The sequence below is a fragment of the Vicugna pacos genome, chromosome 6 (assembly GCF_048564905.1).
Source record: "Vicugna pacos chromosome 6, VicPac4, whole genome shotgun sequence".
NCBI classification, from domain to species: Eukaryota; Metazoa; Chordata; class Mammalia; order Artiodactyla; family Camelidae; genus Vicugna; species Vicugna pacos.
This window is the reverse complement of record NC_132992.1, coordinates 52,743,119-52,767,967: the sequence shown is the minus strand read 5'-3', so window position 1 is coordinate 52,767,967 and position 24,849 is coordinate 52,743,119. Positions and strand designations below refer to the sequence as shown.

Here is a 24,849-nt window from a genome sequence, read left to right as displayed (position 1 = left end):
TGAATACAGCATAAGACTTAAAATAATATTATCAGATACCATTTAAAAACTGCAGCAACAGTGCTGTGCCTGCCAAACAGGAGGGTGGCAGCGTTTACCAGTCGCACTCAATTCCTGGGCGTTAGTTATCCTGGGAACCAGGCTGCCCTTGCAGGAGAAATTGATCGGGAGGACTGATACACTCTTACATACATTAAGGCAGTGGAAAACGATGCCATTACCAAGGATTCACCAAAATATAGTCCACACTTAGTGTGTGAAATTCTGCACATATCCTTGTCTTCAGATTTAGAAAAGGCCAATGCACATTCAGCATTTATTCCAAAAAGTTAAATAGGTATGGTTGTAGATCATTCATCTATGGAATTTAAACATGCTTTGCGTGGCAACACAACACACATACACACAAGCTGCAACATAGCAACAAAAGACCCAGGCTGTTAATTTCTCTTATTGCCTGGAGAGAAAGTTTGAGTTAACCATGTAAAATCTCCATTCAATATTTGTAGTCTTGAAGAAAGAGTCTGCAGCAAATCAAATCATCAGTCTGCAAATATTGTGAACAACTCTTGAGTTCTCACTGAGTGTTCATGACATATGATATAGTCCTGGGAAAATCTCAATGGAGTTTATTTAACATATAATTGTTTGGTGGTAACAGAATTTGACTGAGAATTAGATATGACTCAGAATTAGATATGAATCAGAATCAGATATGGTGAAGGGTAAATAGAACTGAAAAACTCCTTGTAGCAGCTGGAAGAAGCTGGTGAAATTAACTGCTGTAAGGAGGAGAATTATTTCCTGATCCTAGAGATTTTATTTAACTAGTATTATTTCTTTTATATCTTAGACAAATTATGTATTCAGTATCAAATTTAGGCACTGAATGGAGCAAGCTTTTATTTTAGTTCTCTTTAAGACTATCAGATGTTTTCCAGGAAAGGATAATGTATGTTATCCATGAAAAAAAACAGTAAAAAAATTCAATCAAAAATCAAATTTATTGAACAACCTATGCATAATGATTTTTAATTGTACTGTCTTGACTTTTTCACAATCCTAACCTAGGGTCTAATGGCTATCGATTGTCCATACACTGGCATTGTGAACTATCGGCAGGTGGCTTTGTCATTTGCCCAGGATTTCCAAGAAGCAGGTGGCTCTGTTTTGACCAATTTTGAAGTGGAAGATATTGAAATGGCTAAAGAAAGTCCTTCAAGAAGTGAAGATGGTAAGCTATCCTTGTCTTTTCTTTTGAATAACTGAATTGACATCTAAAAAACTGGGGACTGTTTTTGGCTATGGTAGTACCAACAAGAGGGCCATTAGGAGTGAAGCTGGAGTAGGGTGCAGGACTGGAGGTAGGTGCAGAGAGGATAAGGGTAAACGTGGGAGAGCTGAGACTTCTAGTGAGTCTTGTGCTGATAGAACTAAGGACACTTCTGACTGGTACTAAGATTCAAACTGCCAAGGCTGTTACGAAAAATTAACTCCCAAACACTTCTCTACCCAGAAGGTTAGAGTCAGAATCCCTTGGGGATGCTTGTTAAAAATACTTATTTTAGCATCACCAGTCTTACTGAATCAGACTGTCTGGGGATAGGGCATGACTCAGCCATTCTGAACTACACATCCCATCCCCCCACTGTGGCCTGCACTTAGAATTTGTTTTGTTTTGCTTTGGGAGTAATTCTTTTTCTTTAACCAAATGAATTAGTTTGTAAGCCTTCAATTTGCTGTTGGGAAATTTGAAGGAGGCTAAAAAGTAGCACCCAGTTTATTCTTCCTTGACAGATCTTTAAGGAGATCTGGGCTGTCTGAATCATTTCCCCAGTGTCCTTCTAGATTCTAAGATGATGAACAAGTTGTTAAATAATTAAGATTGTTGGGTAGCATAATCATTCAAACTTATGATGCAGATAAGTAAATCATACTCTTTATCTGCTGTACTTATGCTTTAAGCCTTTGAGAACCCGTGTATCTGATGGGGAACTAATTTTATACACAGTTTATTATTGGAAATTTTGTGTTGCGGTAACTCTTGCTTCTCCCCACAACTTAGAGTCTTCAAGGTTTCAGGTAACCAACACTTGGGCAACAAGTGTCATAGCATTAGTCCTGTGGAAAAATACATACTGGTATATGATGATCCATTTCATAGCATGTTTCCTAGGATTGTAGCTCAAAGAAAAGCTGGGACTGCCTGTATGGGAGCTGAGCTGGGGAATGGTTTACAAGCATAGATTAAGTGAATTAAAATTAAATATGCTAGAAGTTTGCCAGAGTTTTATACATTCTCAAATATGACTAGTTTAATCTTGTTACTTGGTAAAAAGCTTTAGAATGAAAAGCTTTAGATTTATTTTTGCTAAAAATAAATCTTTCACTAATTTTTTTTCAGGGATGAAATATCCAATTATTATAAGGAATACAAAGGTAAAGATTCTTAAGCAAAACTGCTTTCATCTACTTTATCTACTGTCATCTCCTCTTCCTTCTTAAAAAGTTGAATTAACCACAGTGCTGTACTTTATGTATTGAATGAAATTTGTCTAATGTAAAAGTTATTCTAAGAGAAATCCTTTGAGAACAACGTTAACAGCTTTCAATCTAAGAAGGGTTTCAGCTTGGAAATGTCTCCATAAAGTGATTGTGCCGGCAAAGAATAGGATTATAAGCACTTAGAGTAATAAAAACTGATAAGATGTTTTATTGCCCTGCCTGTTTATCTGCATTAACTTATTAACTCTACTAATTAGAAGACTTTGAGGGGGGAGAAGTTTGTGCAGAGAGAGATGGACTGCTTTCCTCCATCTTCTGAGAGTCTAAAATTATTATTGAATGGCATAGAAGGATTGCATTTTCTGTATGTTCACTAAGCAATCAGAGTTCAGTCAGGAGAGTAGAGTTGTTGATGAGTGTTGTAGAATTTATTATTGGAATTAGGCCTTACACAATTTTGAAAGGATCTGGGGAAGTGAAGGTTCAAAAGGGAAGGTGGTAGATCAGAGGCCTCTGCAGCCAGTCTGAGAAGCCAAGTGTGTCTGGCAGCTGAAGCGGGTCTGCAGACAGGAAGCTCACGAGGAGCTCCTGCCTCTGTCTACACCCAAGTAGTGGGCTGGGGCAACGCTTGGTCAGTAGGATCAGAAAGTGAGCTGAGTATAGAGTAATTCAGTGGGCAGTGTTTGTCACTTCTTTGGACAAGAATGACCTTCAGAGGATAAATGGCTGCTGCTTTGCTTCTGCCTCCCAAATCATATGCAGTTCCTGTTTGGTCAACTTTAAGCTGAAACCATATAGGGAAGCATTATTCCCAGCTTAACCAAATTGACACAGTATAAGCCCCTGCAGTCTATCCCTTTTCAACTTGGCATCTATTCACACCCCTTATAACCACATTTAACTTCCAAATAAAGACAGTAGAAAAAAATATGCTTCCATCAACAAGGTGCAGCTCTCTTTCATACAGCTGAAGACATGCTTACTCTGCAAAAAAGATGCGAAATCCAGTTTATTGTTTGTTAATGTTCATTTCTGTTCTGGCTGAGTCACACTCCCACTTTGAGATCCTGTAACTTAAATGCTGAGATATAAGGTTAACCACTATTTAAGCATCTTACATTAAAGCAGTAGTTCTTAACTGGAGGCGATTAAACCCCCTAAGAGACATTTGGCCAATGTCTGGAGATATTTTTATTGTCACAACTGGTAGAAGGGGGGCAATGCTACTGGCATTTACTAGAGGCCAGGGATGCTGCTAAAAATCCTATAGTATTAGGGACGGGCCCCTACAAGAAAGAGGTATCTGGCCCAAATGTCAACAGTACTTAAGTTGAGAAACCCTGTGTTAGAGAGTGTGGAAGTGGCAGAGATGGCTGTGTTAGTTTTCTTGGGCGACTATAAGAGAATACCACAGCCTGGGCAGCATAAACAACAGACATTTATTTTCACACAGTTCTAGAGGCTAGAAACGTAAGATCAAGGTGCCATCAGGGTTGGTTTCCGGTGAGATCTCTCTTCTTGGCTTGTAAATGATTGCCTTCTCGCTATGTCCTCACATAGCCTTTTCTCTGTACATGCACATGTGCAGAGAAAGAGTGGGAGAGAGCGAGAGCAATCTCTGGTGTCTGTTTCTCTTATAAGGACATCAGTCCTATTAGATTAGGGCTCCACATTTGTGACCTCATTTAACCTTAATTAACTTCCTAAAGGTTCTTATCTTCAAATATAATCTCATTGGGAGTTGGGGCTTCAGCATATGAATAAGGGGAGGACAGAATTCAGTCCATAACAATGAGAATAAAGAAAGAATTGAGTATATGTAGAGAAATATAGTTATTTCAAAGTAAGGAAGAAATACTCACAGCTACTACACTCCTCATTTCTGTTACCAGTCATGTGGTCATAGCTGATATTTATAATTTCCTTCTTCCACTATTCATCCCATAGTCCCTTTGCCCTTGGCACTAATCTCAGCTGGTCATGGTGCCTAGTTTGGTGGGCTAACTCAAATTTTCATTTCTGAAGTGTCTGTGCCATTAGCTGCCCTGCCTGTTTTGGGTTGTGGTAGTTTCCATTAACCATTACAATAATATGTGGGGGAAGCTAAGACATACCCCAAGAGAGCTGTATTCCAGACGTGCTCCTCTTTATCATCCAAGCCCTCTGTGTGGTAGCAACTCAGTTTCTCCTTGAGAGTCAGGATCATTATAGTCATCCCCTCTGCCTGTTGATTCACTGCCAGGAGGAACCCAAAGCGGCCAGGTTTGGCAGTATTAACTTCTAGTTTAGTGAAACCATTGGTTATTCTCTAATGGAAGCATTTTTCCCTTAGGAACTAAGACTTCTAGACAATCAGAGCCAAAAGTTGTAGGGATAGAAAGCAAAAATTTTACTAGTGGATTATTGTAATAGTAAGGAGCTTCTCCCATTTCTACCTCTTGATTTCCAGACCTGTGAATCCTGGTTATGGGAGAAACAACACCATATATTATACCACACACATATATATATTAGTCACTGGTTTCAAGTGTATAAAGCGTCCCAGAAGACACTGCCCCAGGCCTGTAGGTGTTGCCCGCCAGCTGGTGCTGTTATTGAATCTTCAAAAGCCCATTCCAGTGGCTTCAGGATGGTAGGGAAAATGGTAGAATCAGTGCATTCCACAAGCATGAGCCTGTTGTTACACTTCATTTCCTGTAAAATAAGCTCACTGATCAGAAGTAATGCTTCTGGGTAAAAATACCGTAATAGTGAATAAGACATCCTAGGAGTTTCCAGATGGTGGTTTCCATAGAAGCATTGTGGACAGGGAAGACAAAGCTATATCCAGAGCAAGTGTCTGCTCCAGTGATGGCTGAGTGCTGTTGCTGGTTTTGTTTTTGATGGAAGTGGTCCAGGGACCATATCAGTGTCCCTGTTGATCTCTGCTGTTGGTAGACTGAACATTCAGTAGTGGCTGTAGACAGATCAGCTTTGGTGAGTAAGTCTATTTTGGTGAACCTGTGCATTACCTGCTTGCTGCCGTAACCTTTTAGCTCATGAAGCCACTGCGTGAAGACAGGGCTGCCTGGAGAGAGAGGCTAGCTAATGTCCATAGAGCAGGTCATCTTGTCTACTGATTATTAAAGTCTTCCTCTTTGGCAGTCACTTTTCAGGGAACATTCACATGGAACTCAAATATCTTTTTCGTTTGAACCTGTTTGGAGAGGTCCATTCACATACCTTTTCTCCAGAGCTTCTCTTTCTGACCATCCGGCCAGCCATTAGTCATTGCACACGAAGCCATGTAGATCCATGCTTCTAGCCACCTCTCCTCCTTGGTAGGAGAAGTAACCAAGTGTTGTGTTCACATTCTGCCCACTGGGAAGATTGCCCTTCACCACAGTCCTTCAGGACCACTCTCAAGGCAGGCTCCAGTGCTGTAGCTGTTCACTTCCGGGTGCTGCCAGGATGTTGTGCAGAAGCATTTGTGAACGAGAGCTGTATTTTTTCTTCCTTGGTCAGCTGATCATAGAGAACTTTCCAGGGGGCCACGGGGATAGGTTGAGAGGGAGGAGATACTTTAGCGGGTGCTGAGGTCTGGGAATTTGAGCCACTTGCCTCCACAATGGATATGTGCCTGCAGGACATGTACAGCCTTTTCTTGTATATTCTACTTCCTCTTGATGATAGAGTTCCGTGTACACACCCAGTGTGCGGCGTGGTGTGTCGGACAATACCTCGTTTATAGTGGGTAGTTCACATGATAACTTGGTGACCTGTGGTCAAGTGTTGAGTCAGAGCCAGAAGCACTTTCTCAGAAGGAGGATAATTACGTGCAAAGGAAGGTATACCTTCCCTCAAATTCCTAAAGTTCTGTGCTGTGATCCCACCTACAGGGGCCTGCCAAAGCCTCCATAAAACATTACTACCGGCCACACACTCAGTTACCATCAGAGCTGTTGGATCATGTAGCCCAAGTGGTAGAGCAACCAGGGTCTCCATTCAAAAAAGGGTAAAAAAGGAGGATGGTCAGCAGGCGCGGGAAGTGCAGGCCTGGTGGGGAGGGGCAGCAGTGCGAAAAAGCAGTTGATGTGAAGAAGAGTAAATCCTATGAAGCTGATGTCTCCGGTGACCTTACCAAAGAAGTAGAAAATCATGATAAGCGTTCTCAGCGCGAAGATGTCTATCACTTCTGGAAGTTCTGTGAAGTGCTTGATCCTAAGGAGCCCGTTGATTGGCTTTTCTGCAAGCCTTGAGCTTTGTTTAGTAGGTCTTTATGATATCCTTGCTGGAAAACATAAAATGGACAAAAACTCAGCAAGCATGATTTTAACCTTCACTGGAGGTTTTACTGTGACCCTTCTGAGTTCCAGACCATTATTATTGGAGATGATAAAACTCAGTTCCACGTGGGTATTTCAGGGAGTCTCCTGATGAACTTCCTGTATATGTTTGTACAAATAAAGCAAAGAAAAATTGTATAATTGTTCCAAATGGAGATAGTGTGTTTGTTGCAAATTATTTTTTATGATAAAACTTAAAGAAGTAACAGATAAAAAGAAAGCTAGTCTCTTGAGAAACATAGATGAAAAACTCACGGAAGCAGCCAGGGAATTAACTGGGTTACTCATTGGAACTGACAACCATGAAGATGAAACACAGTGAAAATGTGTCTGAAACACATGGAGACAGACTTCAAGGGAATTTGCGAGACAATTGTTGAAGCACCAGTTGATGAGAAGAGACTGAAAGCTTTTGCTCTCATTCAGGAAATGATGACTTTTATGCAGTTCGCTAGTGATGAATGGATTATGGGATGAGGCTTAAGTGGGAATGGACTTCTCTTGTTATGGCTCTGACTATTTTCATTAAGTTGCTGGCCAGCTTTTACCTCTTGCATATACTCTGTTGAAGAGAAATTTCTTTGCAGAAATTGTTGAACATTATTTGGCAAACAGAAGTAAAGAGAATAGACCAACTTGCAGATGAGTGAGAGTTGGCTTTCTTTGGTGTATGTTATTTTAAAGCATTAGTATTAAACATGTGATTTTTTGTTTTTAAGGCATATGTAAATTGATGGAAACATTTACTAAGAATTTTTATAAAGCTTAAAAAAAAAGGATTAAAATCTGTTTCTGGCCCTGCCTTCATCTAAGGCACATTTTCACTAGAGTAGAGCATCATGTGATGCAAAATATGCCAGGGCCAGTAGGATACCAGTGGATGTACTTCACCCACAGTTACTATAGTGGTTGCCTTTTATTTTGGCATTTTTCTCTAGGATAGTTAAATAACATAATTTAAAGTTTTGAATCAGCTTATTAAGTTGAACATCTATGTTTTATGACAGGATAAAAGAAAAAAATTTTTAAATAAATTTTTGGGGAGAGGATCTGCAAATTAAAGCTTTATAGATTACACATGGGAAAGAAGTGTGTTTCACTAATGAAACAGTAATAGAGATGCATAGTTTCATATTTTTTTTGAGAAATTTATGTTTGTTCTGGAAACATACTGTCCACCAAAACTGAATCAAGAAGAAACTGAACACTTGAACAATCCGATCACTAGAAAGGAAATAGAAATAGCAATTAAAACCCTCCCTACAAATAAAAGTCCAGGACCGGACGGCTTCACCGGGGAATTCTACCAAACATACAAAGAAGAACTCATACCAGTCCTTTTCAAACTCTTCCAGACGATTTAAAAGGAGGGAATACTCCCAAACTCATTCTATGAAGCCACCATCACCCTGATACCAAAACCAGGCAAAGACACTACAAAAAAAGAGAATTATAGGCCAATATCATTGATGAACATAGACGCCAAAATCCTCACCAAAATTTTAGCAAATAGAATCCAACAACACATAAAAAAGATTATACATCATGACCAAGTGGGGTTCATCCCAGGGACACAAGGCTGGTTCAACATACGCAAATCAATCAATGTAATACATCACTTCAACAAGAGAAAGGACAAAAACCACATGATCATCTAAATTGATGCAGAAAAAGCATTTGATAAAATTCAACACCCATTTATGATAAAAACTCTCTCCAAAGTGGGTATAGAGGGAACATATCTCAACATAATAAAAGCTATATATGACAAACCTACAGCCAGCATAGTTCTCAACGGTGAAAGACTCAAAAACTTCCCACTAAAATCTGGGACAAGACAAGGATGCCCACTATCACCACTCCTATTCAACATAGTCCTGGAAGTCCTAGCCACAGCAATCAGGCAAGAGAAAGAAATAAAAGGGATCCAAATCGGAAAAGAAGAGGTAAAAGTGTCATTATATGCTGACGACATGTTCCTATATATAGAAAACCCTAAAAGGTCCACACAAAAGCTACTAGAGCTGATTGAAGAATTCAGCAAGGTAGCAGGTTACAAAATTAACGTTCAAAAATCAGTTGCATTTCTTTACACTAACGATAAATCAACAGAAAAAGAAAGTAAAGAAACAATCCCCTTTAAAATAGCACCCAAAGTAATAAAATATCTGGGAATAAATCTAACCAAGGAGGTGAAAGAATTATACACAGAAAACTATAAACCATTGATGAAGGAAATTAAAGAAGACTTTAAAAAATGGAAAGATATTCCATGCTCTTGGATTGGAAGAATCAATATTGTTAAAATGGTCACACTGCCCAAGGCAATCTACAGATTTAATGCAATCCCTATCCAATTACCCAGGACATATTTCACAGAACTAGAACAAATCATAATAAAATTTATTTGGAACCATCAAAGACCTAGAATTGCTAAAGCATTACTGAAGAGAAAGAAAGAGGCTGGAGGAATAACTCTCCCAGACTTCAGACAATACTATAGAGCTACAGTCATCAAGACAGCATGGTATTGGTACCAAAACAGACATATAGACCAATGGAACAGAATAGAGAGCCCAGAAATGAACCCACAAACTTTTGGTCAACTCATCTTCGACAAAGGAGGCAAGAATATACAATGGAATAAAGACAGTCTCTTCAGCAAATGGTGTTGGGAAAACTGGACAGCAGCATGTAAAACAATGAAGCTAGAACACACCCTTACACCATATACAAAAATCAACTCAAAATGGATTAAAGACTTAAACATAAGACAAGATACAATAAACCTCCTAGAGGAAAACATAGGCAAAACATTATCTGACATACATTTCAAAAATTTTCTCCTAGAAGAAATAAAAACAAGAATAAACTAATGGGACCTAATGAAACTTACAAGCTTCTGCAGAGCAAAGGAAACCAGAAATAAAACAAGAAGAAAACCTACGGAATGGGAGAAAATTTTTGCAAGTGAAACTGACAAAGGCTTGATCTCCAAAATATATAAGCAGCTCATATGACTCAATAAGAAAAAAATAAACAACCCAATCCAAAAATGGGCAGAAGATCTAAACAAGCAATTCTCCAAGGAAGACATACAAATGATCAAAAAGCACATGAAAAAATGTTCAATATCACTAATTATCAGAGAAATGCAAATCAAAACTACAATGAGGTATCACCTCACACCAGTCAGAATGGCCGTCATTCAAAAATCCAAAAATGACAAATGCTGGAGAGGCTGTGGAGAAAGGGGAACCCTCCTACACTGCTGGTGGGAATGCAGTTTGGTGCAGCCACTATGGAAAACAGTGTGGAGATTCCTCAAAAGACTAGGAATAGACTTACCATATGACCCAGGAATTCCACTCCTGGGCTTGTATCCAGAAGGAAATCTACTTCAGGATGACACCTGCACTCCAGTGTTCATAGCAGCACTATTTACAATAGCCAAAACATGGAAACAGCCTAAATGTCCATCAACAGGTGACTGGATAAAGAAGATGTGGTATATTTATACAATGGAATACTACTCAGCCATAAAAACCGACAACATAACGCAATTTGCAGCAACATGGATGCTCCTAGAGAATGTCATTCTAAGTGAAGTAAGCCAGAAAGAGAAAGAAAAATACCATATGAGATCGCTCATATGTGGAATCTAAAGACTCATGGACAGAGAATACAGACTTGTGGTTACCAGGGGGGTAGAGGGTGGGAAGGGATAGACTGGGATTTCAAAATTGTAGAATAGATAAACAAGATTACATTGTATAGCACAGGGAAATATACACAAAATGTTATGATAAATCACAGAGAAAAAAATGTGACAATGAGTGTGTATATGTCCATGAATGACTGAAAAATTGTGCTGAACACTGGAATTTGACACAACATTGTAAAATGATTATAAATCAATAAAAAATGTTAAAAAAATTTATGTTTGAACAAATGTATCATTCACTGGTAATTCAAAATTTCCATTTTGAATGTGAAGTTAGTGTGTTACTGAATTTAATTATTGTTTTGTGTATAGCATAAACTGATTTCAGAGACTTACGACAGTTTTTAATCATTTTTTTCTTCGGAACTTTTCCTTGAGTTTTTAAAAGAGGACTTCTAGATTTTGCATTTTGGTACCATTTTACAAAGTCTCTTATCTTTACATTTATCATAAGGCTTATTTTCATTTTCTATTCTAGGAACAGAAGAATTGCTGACCTTTCAAGTAGGAACTAGTAGATTAATATCACATGAAAGTATTTCTTATACTTGTGGTATATAACTCCAGATGAACAGGAAAGATATTAACATAGAAGAAGTCATTTTGTTTTTGTTGACATAGTCCTTTTGACTTCAAGCGTCTTAAAACTTTCATGGTGTAGTCTAGCTAGAATCATCTGATTCTTGTCAGAAGTGTGACTTATATAACTCTGGAGAAGAGGCTTACCTTTGTTGCTAAGCAAAAATAGGAAGCATGCAGAGGTAGAATAAGGCTGAATCAGTCAGGGCTGGAAAGAAAGAAAATATTGAGATAGGTGAGAACTCCAAGGCTTCAGAAACAGGTCCTCTGGGAAGGAAATTTAGGAACAAGAAATTACTTGGAGCAAGAAGGTATTAGTTGTTTACTCTGCCAGAAGTAAAGCAATGGAACTTAGAGTGTGGTGGTGAATTCAGGTTAAAAGAAATCATTTAGGAAATAGAGCTGCAGATTGGCTAACCCTGGCAAGGTAAAGCTAAAAATATGCAAATGATAATCACAAAATGAAACTTATGGGAAAACATAGCAACCTAAGATTAGCAGTCTCCTAGTCATTAAAGCAAACTTTGACTGTAGTGTATGTTCTTAGTAGATGTGGATTGAATGAATGAGTTTTCAAAATTAGCCTCAGTTTGCAAAGTAGACAATGATCAAGAAGGAGAAATTGGTTGGTGGGTAGGTTACAGTTGGAACTGAGCAAGATTATTGAGTGCAAAGCAGCCTGAGAGTAACAGGTTAATTACTCCTGGGTGAGACAAGAGAAGCTGTCTGAAATACAGAGAAGGCCAGGTTGGTTGGAGCCACGTAAATGAAGTTTGCTTCGTCATGCTACAAGTCGTTAAGAAGTGCCACACTAGATCTTAGTAAAACAGGGGTGTATGTGTTTATGGCCTGTTAAGTATCCTCGGTAGGTCAACCACTGTATCTCTAAATTAAAGTGTAAAGTTTAAGGTGGCATCCTTTTGGGTGCCACTTTCCTAAGTTTTTAGCTGCCACCTAAATGCTGAAGAACTTATTTTGCTGTTACTTGTATTTAATTTCCTCCTTTAAAAGGAATAAAAAGGAAAAGTCCGTATCTGTACCCTTACCCTTATTGTCTTTTCTGTCATCTCTTCCACCACCCACCCCCAGACCTTTTCTTTCTACTTCCTACAAGTCACTGTTCTTTTCTTTTGCACTAGGGAGAGGAAGTTCGATGTCAGTATGTTGTGACATGTGCAGGACTTTACTCAGACCGTATTTCAGAGTTGAGTGGCTGCAATCCCAATCCTCGAATTGTACCATTCCGGGGAGATTACCTGATCTTGAAGCCAGAAAAACGCTATCTTGTAAAAGGAAATATTTATCCGGTAGGTAATGATGCTTCTACTTTCTCAAGATGATTGTGGGCAAAAAGGGAGCGAAACAAAAACTTTTACTGAGGTTAGAAGTAAGAGATATTTTGAAGAGCATTTCATCTGTTTCTCTTGTGCTTAAATCCCTAAGTCTTTATTCTGGTATCATAGTTATTAAATTATAATTAATCACCCATAAATATATGGAAGCTTGCATGCACTGTGGGTAAAGGCTGTTAAGAAAGAACCCAGTCCTTCCCCTCTGGTGGAAGAAGTACTCATAGAGAACTTTCCCTTGTAGCATGCCCAGATCCCAACTCTCTTTCTTAGTTCACTGTCTGTAGGTGCAGGAAAGGGGGTGTGGCCACTCTGTAGTTTCACCGTATAGAAGACAGAGCCATTTAAATGGAAGTTTCATTCTTCTCTGGAACTACTAGGTTGAACTACCAGTGTTTAGCTATTTAATACTTCTAACTTTGCCCAAACCTCCATTTTATCTGCTTCAACCTATTACATTCCCCCTTTAGGAAAGCCTGTACTGTGAAGGTTATGCTTTTTCTGGCAGCACTGATTTTTCTTGCCAACCACATATATCCCTAGTTGGGGAGGGTGGGGAATACCCTGAAATGGGACATTTTCTTTACCCAGAAAGAAGAATATATGGGACAATGTGCATTAGTGTCATAGCATCAGTATTTCCTGTGTGGCATTTCTAGGCAGAAGCATGTAAATAGAAAAGGATAACAGAGTACAAATCAAAAGTATTGCAAATTAAATGCATGGGAAGAAAACGTTTTATGTTTGCATGTGTAATAAAATGCAGTACGAAATTAGGCTAATAGTTCTTTGCTCTGTTAAATCGGTAGGTCCCAGATAGCCGATTTCCTTTTCTAGGAGTTCACTTCACACCGAGGATGGATGGCAGTATTTGGCTAGGGCCGAATGCGGTTCTTGCCTTTAAACGAGAGGGCTACAGACCCTTCGACTTCAGTGCCAGAGATATTATGGATACAATTATCAAGAGGTAACTTTATTTCCTTAAAAAAGTGATTTTATGTGCTAATATTTTTAATATGGGAAATTATTTCTTTCTTGATATTCTGTTTATTTGATAAATCCTCCTATTTGTGGTTGGTACATTGGTTTTTTAATCCAAATTAAGAGCCTTCTGAAATAAATATAACATTTATTTCTTGAAGTAGTTCAAGAAAATTCTGATGAGCCTGAGTGATGTCTTGGTTAGAAAGGACAAGACCAAGAGCCAAGAATGATCACACGGCTGACAATCCAAATCTTGTTTTGCTAACATTCTAGTTGAGTTAAAGAAAAAAAAAGTTTCTCTCAGAATCAGTGGATGGTTTACTTTGATAAGAGCGTTTTGAGCCAGTCACCATGATTTTGAAAACTTCTGTAGAAACTGCTGATAACAAAGGTGGTTTCCTTTTGTGGAGAACTAACAATACTGCTGTATTGACTTGGGATGCAGAGTCTTTACTGTTATAAAAAATAACTCAGTGAAGTAGTTTGTCCTTTTAGCAGTGTTGTTCTCCAGAGGGTTTCACATCATCAAAATCACTAGAAAGCTTTTGAAGCTGTACTTGAGTTTCACCCTGCACAGATTCTGATACAGATGGTTTAGGATGGGGCTTCCCAGCATGTGTGTGTGTAAAAATGTATATATACATGGGCGCCATAGAGTCTCACTTGAGAATCACTGCTAGAGTATCTTACCTTGGGCTACCTAAAGAAAAAGTAAGCTAAATATCCCACATGTTTTAATGCCCTGATTTAAAGATCTGTAATGCCTTTTAGGTATGTTTTGAAAGCATGCAATAGTTGCATTAAAAGCCTTGATGAGGGCAAGCTTTATAGAATCCTGGTTTGAACCTGGCATTCCCTGGGAATTTGAGTTTGAAAGATGTTTGCTTTTAGAGTTTGGAAGGTATTCCTTTGATGAAGTTTCCTTCTTACTTTGGCCAAAAGTTGATTTTTTTTTTGATATGTGGGTTTTCTGACTTTGCCTAGATTTCTGTGATGCTACCCACCCTCCCCCAAAATCTAATATCTGTAAAGGCGTTTTATAGTAATAAAGAATTCCTTTCTCTCATATAGTTTTTGTTTTCTTTGCTTTCAGTGGCTTGATTAAACTGGTGTTCCAGAATTTTTCCTATGGAGTTAATGAAATGTACAAAGCCTGTTTTCTCAGTGCAACAGTGAAGCACCTTCAAAAGTTTATCCCTGAAATTACTGTCAGTGATATACTCAGGTAAGGAAAAGCCACGAGGACAATAAATACAGTTATAATCTAGGTGAACTTGGGGGTGGGTCTGACTTGGTGGTTCATAAGCACACTTGCCATCAGTGTATCCACTGAATTTTTGTGTGCTCTTTCCCAACAAGCTGTTTGTTCCCCTTGCAGTTTGGGCATTGCTGCATTACAACTCTTGGTGTATGATCTAGGTCCATTTATGAGTCCATTTCTCTAGCCTATGTTCCAGCATTAAGCTGAAGTCTCCATTGCAGTTGTATTGTGATGCCACCTTCACCTTTGTGTCTAGCTATCACGCATGATAAAACATCTCGCCTGAATTTTTAAAAAATCTCCTTGGCCACTTTTTCTTGTGATTCTAAAGCCTTCTGACTTTAATTCTATACGAGATAATTGATCACCATGTTACCTAATTAGGTAATAAACACATTAAAACATTATACTTTGGTTTATTCTTAAAAACTTTTAGAGGCATACTCCTATATCTGGCATCTTACCTTGCTTCCTCTCTACCTCTTTTGTCCTTTCTTGAGTCCTACTCCACTCAAGGACTATTTGCAAGGCAGAAGTGGGAAATAGTGTGGTAACAGTTAGTCTGGGTCCCTGCTCTAGGGGTGTGGGGCAAAGGAAGAATTACTTAAAGATTTTTTTCTTAAAGATAAAAGGCTTTCTGGACTTGATCTATAGCTTGTCCTAAATCCCACACAAGCCTATTTTCTTTTCTCTCTGGTGATATTTTTAGACTGTTTACCTTTTCCCTGAACCAGCCATTCGTTAGGCCTAATCAGCAATGTACTTTGAGGTCATCTCCTCCCTGAATCCATCCCTCCACGAATGTCTGGAACACTAAGTGTCTGTCTCCTCAGTAACAGCTGCCGAGCTTGCCTGCTGTAAAATGTCAGCGGCTTGACTCTCTCTGGGAAGAGGGCAGCTGTCTCCCTCGGGGGAGCGTCCTGGCCTAAGTCTGACACTCGTGTATCCTTTTCAGACCAGCCTCTTTGAGTCCTTAGAAGGACTGTTAAAACCCAGCTAATGTTTTCAGTCTTATCTCCCCCACCCCTCTACTCACCTTTTGAAATGGAAGGGATAAGAATATCTGGGTTTTATGTTCTTTCACTCACCTGTAAACAAGGCTTTTATGTTTTCAGTGGTCTGCCTTAGCTGACTTGCTATGTTTTATATCTGAAAATAGATTGGTCAAATCTGGTGTCTATTACTGCTATTAATATTCCTTGGAAAACACAATAGGTGGGCACAGTGAATTCTGTGTATGAATAGTTGCAGTGAATTCACTACCCATATTTGATTACCACCCTTTTGTAGAAGCCTGAGGAAAACTGTTTAGATCAGTGGATTTCACATGGTAGAACTGGACTTGGGGCTTGTGGGTTGTGGTGAACCTGGGTGTGAGGGTGTGAATTTCAGCTACCAGTTTCATTAGCATGTAGTCAAAAAGGGCGCACGACATGGTAGGCAGGTGCATTTGGGGACACGTTCAACCCAGTCACAGATGAGTTTCTCTCTGGAGATGAAGAAGCAGAACACACTCACCAACTCCATTTGATTCCTGCAGCTGCTAAATGCAAGAAGTTATCAGTAACAAAAAGAAGATATGTTTAATACCATTTTTATAAGTTTAAACAATACTGTGTATGTTTATGGATTGCACATGTAATGTGTAAATAAAGACAAACATGGAAGTGATAAACACCTAATTGAGGAGAGTGGTTGTCTCTGGGGAGAGAAGAGAATGGGACCCAGAGAGTTTCACAGGAAGCTTCTATCACATCTATAATGCTTTATTCCTTAAGCTATTTGGTAAGAAAATTGGTGTTCATTATGTTATTCCTTGTACCTTGTTATATGCCTAGAATCTTAATACTACTACTAATAAAACAAGATCAGTAGACTTTCTCATGTTTTGAAGCCCAGGTCCTGCATATCTTGCAGTCAGTGTGGTAAGACCATAAATGCCCTATCATTAATATTGGGACAGAAGCCTATTAAGCAGTTCTAGTGAAAAAGGACTAAAGCAGCGCTTGTAGTGGGATGTTTAGCTCAGGATGGTGTTCTTAAGTTGCAGTAATCACCAAAGGCCATCCAGCTGGACTTCTCATTGCCTAGCCAGAGCATCTTGGGCAGTGACTCACTGGTGAACGTTAGATTGGAACATAAAGTTATAACCTGTCAAATATGCATGAGGTGTATGTCATTATTAAATGATGACCTCTGAGGTTCCTAAGTTTAGCTCTAAAGTTCTTTAATTTGTCCTGTGATTAATGTTGGCATGGTAATTTAACAGCAGTTTGTATCTGTTAGCATTGTAAGGATGTAAAACATGAAGACATATATGCCAAGATCCCCTCATTTTCCCACATTGCATTTTGAAAATATCTTCTTGGGGTAATTCTGTAATAAGTTTTCAGGTAAGATGTTTTTATCATGAGTAATAGCTAAAGACTACAGTGTCGTTGTGAAATGCGCGGGTGAAAGCCAGTCCTGCAATAAAGGTGATCTAGACCCTTTTGCAAGAAAAAGGTTTCTCTTTCTTGGTACTATTGACATTTTGGGCCAAATAATTCTTTGTTTTGGGGACTGTCCAATTCATTGTAGGCTGTTTAGCAGCATTCCTGGCCTCTACCCACTAGATGCCAGCAGTTCTCCCCTGGTTACAACAACCAAAAATATCTCCAGACATTGCCAAGTGTCCTCTAGGGGGCAAAATCTCCCCTGACTGAGAACTACTTGTGTAGAGAATTTGGTAACCCTCACACTACAAAATACTAAGAGAGTCTGGAGAAAATATAATAAAAATCCTTTGAAATAGTTACAGCTGAGAGTGCAAGAAAGTAAGGGCATCTCAGAAACAAAAACAAAGAGGAAATTGAAAATCCAAGTACTGAGAGAAATTAGTACTGATGCTGACCTGGAAGGGTGGGGTGGATTTTCTGATTTGGGTATAAACATAGCTGTTTTATTTTTAATTGATATGTGATTTACATACAATAAAATATGCAGATCTTAAGTGCTCAATGAATTTTGGCAGTTGTATAAACTCACGTATCCGCCACATGAAACAAGATGTAAAACAGTAGAGACTTACGTTTTAATTGCTACTCAAGTGCTGAAAGGAATTCTTGGGTCTGTGAAAGGTAAAAGTTGGAACTGAGACCCCTTTGTAAAACCAGGGGCTCTGAAAGGACTATACCATCAGTGAAAAGGACATCTAGAAAAAAAGTTTCCCTGGGCTTCGCCAGGGGGGAATCTCCTAAAAATCTAGAACCCTGGGCCTGCCCTTACAAGTACTTGAAGTTTCAGTTTGTACCACCAGTCTGATCTAGGAACTTTAAGCTGAGAAATTAACTTAAAAAGTAGACCAAGAACAAAAACTGACATAACTACAAGCAGAAATCAATAAATCTATAACAGTGGTGGGTGATTTTAATACATGTCTGTTGATTGAAGATAGATGAAGCAGATAAAATATTAGAAGATTTGAACAACACAATTAAAACACTTGTTTTAATGGATACATAGAACTCCCCCACCCCCATTACAGAATACTCATGTTATTCACGCTCTCACAAAACATTTACAAAGGCTTAACATGTTCTAAGCCGTAGACCAAATTGTCAACAAAATTCAAAAGTTAAGCGTAGAAAAACCATGCTCTCTTGCCACAGTCCAGTTTGGTTGAATGTTGATAACAAGAATACTTCTCCTTTGCAGCTGGAAATTAAGATGGAATGGTTGACTTGGCCTATATCACCACTCTCAATTTAATTATGCTCATGTGAACTTCTATTTTTAAATTAATGGTAGATCCTATGGCGAGTTTTTTAAATACTGGATTGTCTTATTTGGAACAAATATGTTAGCTGTAGCCTGTCATCGCTGTTCTCCAGCCCACAGGATAATATTTGTCACAGAATAATAAAGCAATAAATACAGCCCTTCTCAGATGAATGAATGCCATTAGTTTCATATTCACCTGTTGTTTCTAGATATATTTAAGAGTCTAGGGTGTTCATTCCCATTACATTTAGCTATAAATATGGCAAAATACATGGCTACAAATAGCATTAAGCAATTTAATATAGCTAAATTCACAAATATTAAATTTGCTGAATCGTTTGTTCTTTCAGCTATTAAAATAGAATGTAAAAGAGTTAAAAGTTAAACAATTTAAGTTTTCAAGCCCTATTGAGTACTTCCTACATACAAGGCGTAAATCTAGACATGGGGGCGAAGTAGGGGTGTTGTACAGGCTGCTGTCCTGGCCCTCAAGATGTTTGTGGTTTCTCTTACCTGAAATTTCAAATTATAATATTCGTCTCAAACTGAGGTACACTGAGGGGCAATACCTATATGTAATCATACAAAGAAAAACCCAGAAGTTGCATTAAGTGCTGAATAGGAAACATGAAGAATTTGGTAGTTTAAACATTTCATGTTAAACAGTTATTTTAGTTTGAACTAAAATGACATCCTTAGAAAAACTTAGTACTGTATTTTTTTTTTTTTACGCTTTGGATTATTGCTTTTGAATACTTGAGCAGGAGTGTAGGGGACATTAGAACATAGTTGGTGTTTGTAAGAGGAAGAAGTAAGTACAGATACATTTTTTAACTGTAGTTAATCAGTATTAACTTCTGTTTGCTTACAAGGAGTAAGGAGAATGTACTAAATAAACCTTCGTGGAGAGGAAAGGTTTTATTTTGAACACTCAACATGGTCATGCCACTGTGTGTCCTCTACATATTGGCCTTCTGCCAGATAAAAGGAGAGGGGCGAGAAAACTCACAGAGATGCTCTCAACAGCAGCAGGAGCATTGTCCAAGAAAAGAGAGGAGAAATGCTGCTTTGATGATTGAGAGAAGCTACCAATACAGAATGTACAGAAGGGGCCACACACTGGCTGATAGCCTGTTACGTGTCCTTACCCTAAGAAATTTCAGCTCAGTCCCATTCTGTCTTTTTGTGTTATAAGTGTTGTATCTGATTCTTACTTGGAAATCCTTACAGCTCAAAAATCTCCTGTCCAGATTTCCCGCAAGCTTCTGTAGGACAGATTACTTACTTTTATTATTGAACTTTTCACCCTTGTTGTAATTCTTATATTTACCTCTCTACCAATGAACTGTATAGCTGTGTGTGTAACTTCAGGCACGTTACTTAGTCTATTTTCTTGGCTGTTAAATATAAACTATAACAGTCTCTTAGAGTAATTGTGAGGATTAAATGAGAGAATTCCTAGCATGGAGTAAACACTTGGTAAAAAATAGCTATTATTACCACGATCTATCCTCTCTTAGAAGACCGTGTTCTCGTATTGTTCTTTGTATCTTCCTCAAGTACTTATCTGCATTGGCCCAGAGTCAATAAAAAATGTTTAATATTGTTGCCTGATTTCTCGATTCTTGGTGGTGTGTATAAAGCTGCTGTTTTCAAGCTGGTTTTTCTAGAATAGTTTCAGTGGAGGTGCTTTTGGACTCTAAAAATGTCTTATTCAGACTTCATCAGTAAACTATTTTAAAAATTTTAAAAAAATCTAATTTGTGAACTCAAGTGTTATAAAACATAACTTTTAGTATTAAAGGCTTTTACCTTTAACACGTTGTTAATTCATTTTTGTGCTTTTCCCATCATCTGTTTAATTAATTGAAGTTTGTCCTAATATTGAAGACTAAACTGTTAAGAATTAAAACAAACTATAAAGCAAGAATTTTCTACCACATGCAAATATTTTTCTCCATAAATTTTAATAGTATACAACCAAAACAGAACACAAAAATACATAGAATTCTGTAATGTTCGTAGGAATGCAGCTGATATGCATAACTCCTGCTTTCTTTGCTTTCTATTAATCAGAAGAGCCTTATTATTCCCATTGATTGATTTTACAATTAATTTACTATATAAATTTAAATAAAATACATCTAACTAAATATGGATTTATCTGCTACTTTTGGAAAGAACTCATTTGTGTATTCATTGGTAAGCATTTATTGGCACTGTTACATGACAGGCATTATGTCTAGGCTAAGGATATAAGTTTGACTGACAGATTTTGGCTACACACAAACCTACTGGGTTTCCACATAATTGTGTATTTAGAAGAGTGAAGACTTCATTGCTTTCAGAATACTTTGAAATCACTGACGTGTATGTAAAGTGTCCTATCTCTTCCAGTCAGGTGACTACCACTGTTGCTTTTGCAGAGGTCCAGCTGGAGTAAGGGCTCAAGCCCTGGACAGAGATGGAAATCTCATAGAAGACTTTGTATTTGATGGAGGAGTTGGCGATATCGGAAATCGCATTCTTCATGTGAGAAACGCACCTTCCCCTGCTGCCACTTCGTCCCTTGCAATTTCTGGAATGATTGTAGATGAAGTGCAGCAAAGATTTAAATTGTAAATAATGAACGCTAGGTATGCATTTTAATCTCCATATTCAGCTGTAGGGATGTATCAATTGCATTCTTTAATTTTAATTTAAGAAAAATGGTTTGAAAATATCATTTTTAGTTATGTCATTAGGTAACCGCTGAATTTTTAAATGATGTAATGTAGAAATAATAATTTTTTAAAGTACATGCTCTTAAAGAAAGTACAGTTTTATCTGTCCTGAATTCCTGACTTTGTTAGTGACCCATCTTTACCAACCATGATCTAAAGACTTGGCTTTTTTAGCATTTCTGGGAAAGATGGCATGAAAAATTGATTATTCCCTTAACCTTTGACTTTGTGGTATCCAAGCTTTTTTGTCTTTCCTAGACAAGATATAGTATAATGAAGGTTGTAAACCTCCTTTTAACTTTGAAGAGTCATAGAAAAGTTCACATTTCACATTACTTAGAGTAACAATATTCGTATTTGGGAATTTTTAATTCTTGATTTAAAAAATAACATGAAATTTCACATTTCAAAGTAGGTTGAATAAGATTCTGTATTATCTATTTGTAAGAAATAACTTTAGAAAAGAAACTTGAAGCCTTTATTTTTCCCAGTTTCTTTATAATTGACTTGGTCTAGTGTCATCACTAAAATCTAAGTAGCAGTACACTCTGAGTGGTTTTGCCTGCTCTTCAGTCTTCTGTGGTTGAGAAAATAAAGCAACTTAGAATGCTGACACTGGTATGCAGAACTCTGTAATTTGAAAAAGTATTTACCTCTTATATCTCTGTTCTTCAGTTAAACCAGCGTTCTCAGATGTTGGCCAAGATCACTAATGATTCATGCCTACTTGACTTTTCAGGATTCCTGTAAACTTTTATGAGGATATTTCTTCATTTTGAGGAGATACCTAATTTTGAGGCATTCACTTTTGTAAACCGCAGAAGTGCCTTACGTTCATGTGTACTTCATGAGTATTTTAAATTGTTGCTCAGTGCCATACTGTATTCTGTGTACTGTATATATGCGTGTGTTGAAATTCTTGCAATTCAGAAAGTTGAAAAATAGAAATATAAGTGAAAATATGGTAGAATGTGGGGGAACTTTTATTGTAGACCCACTGTTCAGGTGAGACATTTTCATCCATTCCCTCACATATCGTCTCTCTGGATTAATCGTCTCTTCATTTTTCCTTTCCTCTTGTCTCTCCAAAGCTGAATGATGGATGAGTTAGAAAGATGTGCATTTTGGTTGATAGGAAAACTTTTGTCTTCTTCCTTTTCACTTCAAGCTTCGGCAATGAAGTTGATTGAGCTACCTCACCAGTTAATTTGAAAGGCTGCACAGCATCAGTCAGCTCATGTTCAAGAATGGTAGGTAAATAGATTCAGCAGTTATTCAACGCTTGGGATGAGCATATAGAAAGCAATTAGAAAGCATTCAGAGGAAACAAGCCCTAGTGGTTCTTCCTAGCAACTGATTCCTCCCAGAAATGTGACACACAGGGTATTTTTCTGTTTCATTACAAGACTGTTAACAGATAGAAAACATTACAGTTCTCTATTTCACCAACAGTAACATTGCATATACACTAAGCTGTGAAAGACTGAAATTACAAAAATAACCATCCTAATTAAAGCAACCCTCATTCCATTTGAGTCTTTACCATACCCCCCGAAAACACAAGTGAAAAAATTATTTCAAGTGTTTTGAATGTGTAGATTATTCTATTTTTAAAACATTTTGTATTTATGTCAATAAAGAAGAATTGTATATTAATATTAAAAATATTTTAATGAGCCTTGGTGTTGTGAACATAATTTTTAGTTATTTAAATTGTAAATAATGAAAGTTATTTACTGATTCAAGTTAATTTTATGTGTGAAACACTATCACAGGCTTAAGATAGCAGCCAATCAAAAAAAAAAAAAAGCTTGTACTTGTATAAAAATGAGGTAGAGTAGTTTGTATTTTGGGTAAAATGTGGAGCACTTTACTACTTACAAAAATGGCTTTCCATTTGATGGTGGCAGTATCTGGCCGAGATCAGTGTTATCTTCATACCCTGGAGCACCAGGGAAGGTTATTTCTGTTACATAGCAGAATGTATATAACATATAAATACACAGTGCTTTTTGGGGGCGGGAGGGGTTCCAATAAATAAATCAATCTTTTGGAATTTCACACAAAATTATAGTTCCTCTTGGGAAGACATCTTTGATACGCTATCTCTTACAGGGGGTTAGGCTTCTCGTGAGCCTCCTATAAGGGTTATAGGGCAAATGATCTGGCTGAGTGCCTGCTCCAGCTTCTTTCTGGCAGGTGGACTGTAAGAGGACCAGAGTTAGCTACAGCAACGAACCACGAAAGTGGGTGACAGCGACATTTGTTGTTTCCTGTGGCATTACTTTGGTTTCCTACTGACTGGCAGCACTTGTAGCTTTAAATAAATTGAGGAAGTAGGGAAGAGTAAATGGGAGAAATGTTAAGTTCTTCAAAATGTTTTTCAGTGGGAAAATACTAGTGGTAAAATTTTTACTGCCTTTTAAAACTTGAGATGTGCTTGGGTCATTCAAATTCTCTGTCTAAAGTCATTCTAAATTCTAAAAAGACAAGTAAAATTACTGTCAAATTATTAATATGATAGCATATTAATTTTAACTCATTTATGATTGAGTTTTTGTTATATATCCATAGGCCCTCCCTCTTACCGTATCAGTGTGTTTAATACTTCTATTTTTTAACACTTGAAGCAAGTATTTATAATGAGGTTAGAATTTTTCATTTAAAAATGGCTTTTAATTAATGTTTTGAATAAGTAAAACATTCATATGGTTGAAAAGTCAAAGTCATGAAAAAGTGCACAGTGAAAAGTCTCCCTCTCTCTAACCACCCAGTTCTCATCCCTGCGGCAACAAAAATTGTCAGTATCTTGTACAGCCTTGCAGAAACATTATATTTATATGTAATAAAATACTGCCTCCAGTTTTTTTTTTAGCATACTCTGCATACTGTATTATACATCCTGCTCTTTTCATTTTGCGGTACATCTTGGAGAATGTTAAAGTGGCTTGAACACAGTGGCCTGGTTCTTTTTAAATGACTTTATAGCTTCCATTCTCTGGATTTATTTGTTGAACCATTCCCTTATTCCCACTGATGATTATTTACATTGTTTATTTCTTGGGGTTTTTTGTTGTTTTTGCTGTAACAGTACCGCAATGAATAATCTTGTATGAAGTCACTTCACACACGAGCAAGTATACCTACAGGACATTCTTAGAATTTACTAGGTCAAAGGGCATGTGCCTTTGCAATTTTGATATTGTCAAGTTGCCCATGACAGAGACTGAACCAATTTACCAATCTCACCAATAATATATCAGGGTACCTGTTTCCCCATACTCTTACCAATATAGTATATAAGCAAACTTTTTGATCTGTGCTATCCTAATGTGAAAAATGATAACAGGATAATTTAAATTTGCATTTTTGTAATTTGAGTGAAGCTGAGCATCTTTAGTATGTTTGAGACATTTATTATTTCCTTTTCCCTTTTCTGTGAACTGTCTTTTCATATCCTTAATCCTTTCTTTCTTTTTTTAAACACATTTATTTATTTATTATTTTTTTAATGGAGGTACTAGGGATTGAACCCAGGACCTCATGCATGCTAAGCATGTGCTCTACCACTGAGCTATATCAACCCCCCCTTTTTTTCTTATTAAGTTTTAGTCCTATTAATTTGTAGAAACTCCTT

At 37.6% G+C, this 24,849-nt stretch overlaps 1 protein-coding gene and 1 pseudogene across 2 annotated transcripts in view; both read left to right on the top strand.

Moving 5' to 3' along the window:
- Window positions 1–22,889, top strand: part of L2HGDH (L-2-hydroxyglutarate dehydrogenase) — a 36,409-nt gene extending 13,520 nt beyond the window's left edge. For both annotated transcript variants that reach the window (XM_006199796.4, XM_072963024.1), the window contains 6 exons: window positions 1,072–1,234; window positions 2,405–2,439; window positions 12,273–12,440; window positions 13,292–13,449; window positions 14,560–14,691; window positions 20,916–22,889. In XM_006199796.4, coding sequence (XP_006199858.1) covers window positions 1,072–1,234; window positions 2,405–2,439; window positions 12,273–12,440; window positions 13,292–13,449; window positions 14,560–14,691; window positions 20,916–21,111 — 852 coding nt within the window. In that variant the 3' untranslated portion in view covers window positions 21,112–22,889. The remainder of the gene's footprint in view (window positions 1–1,071; window positions 1,235–2,404; window positions 2,440–12,272; window positions 12,441–13,291; window positions 13,450–14,559; window positions 14,692–20,915) is intronic.
- On the top strand, window positions 5,306–7,546 carry LOC116280965 (histone PARylation factor 1 pseudogene; annotated as a pseudogene).
- Window positions 22,890–24,849: the final 1,960 nt, after the last annotated feature.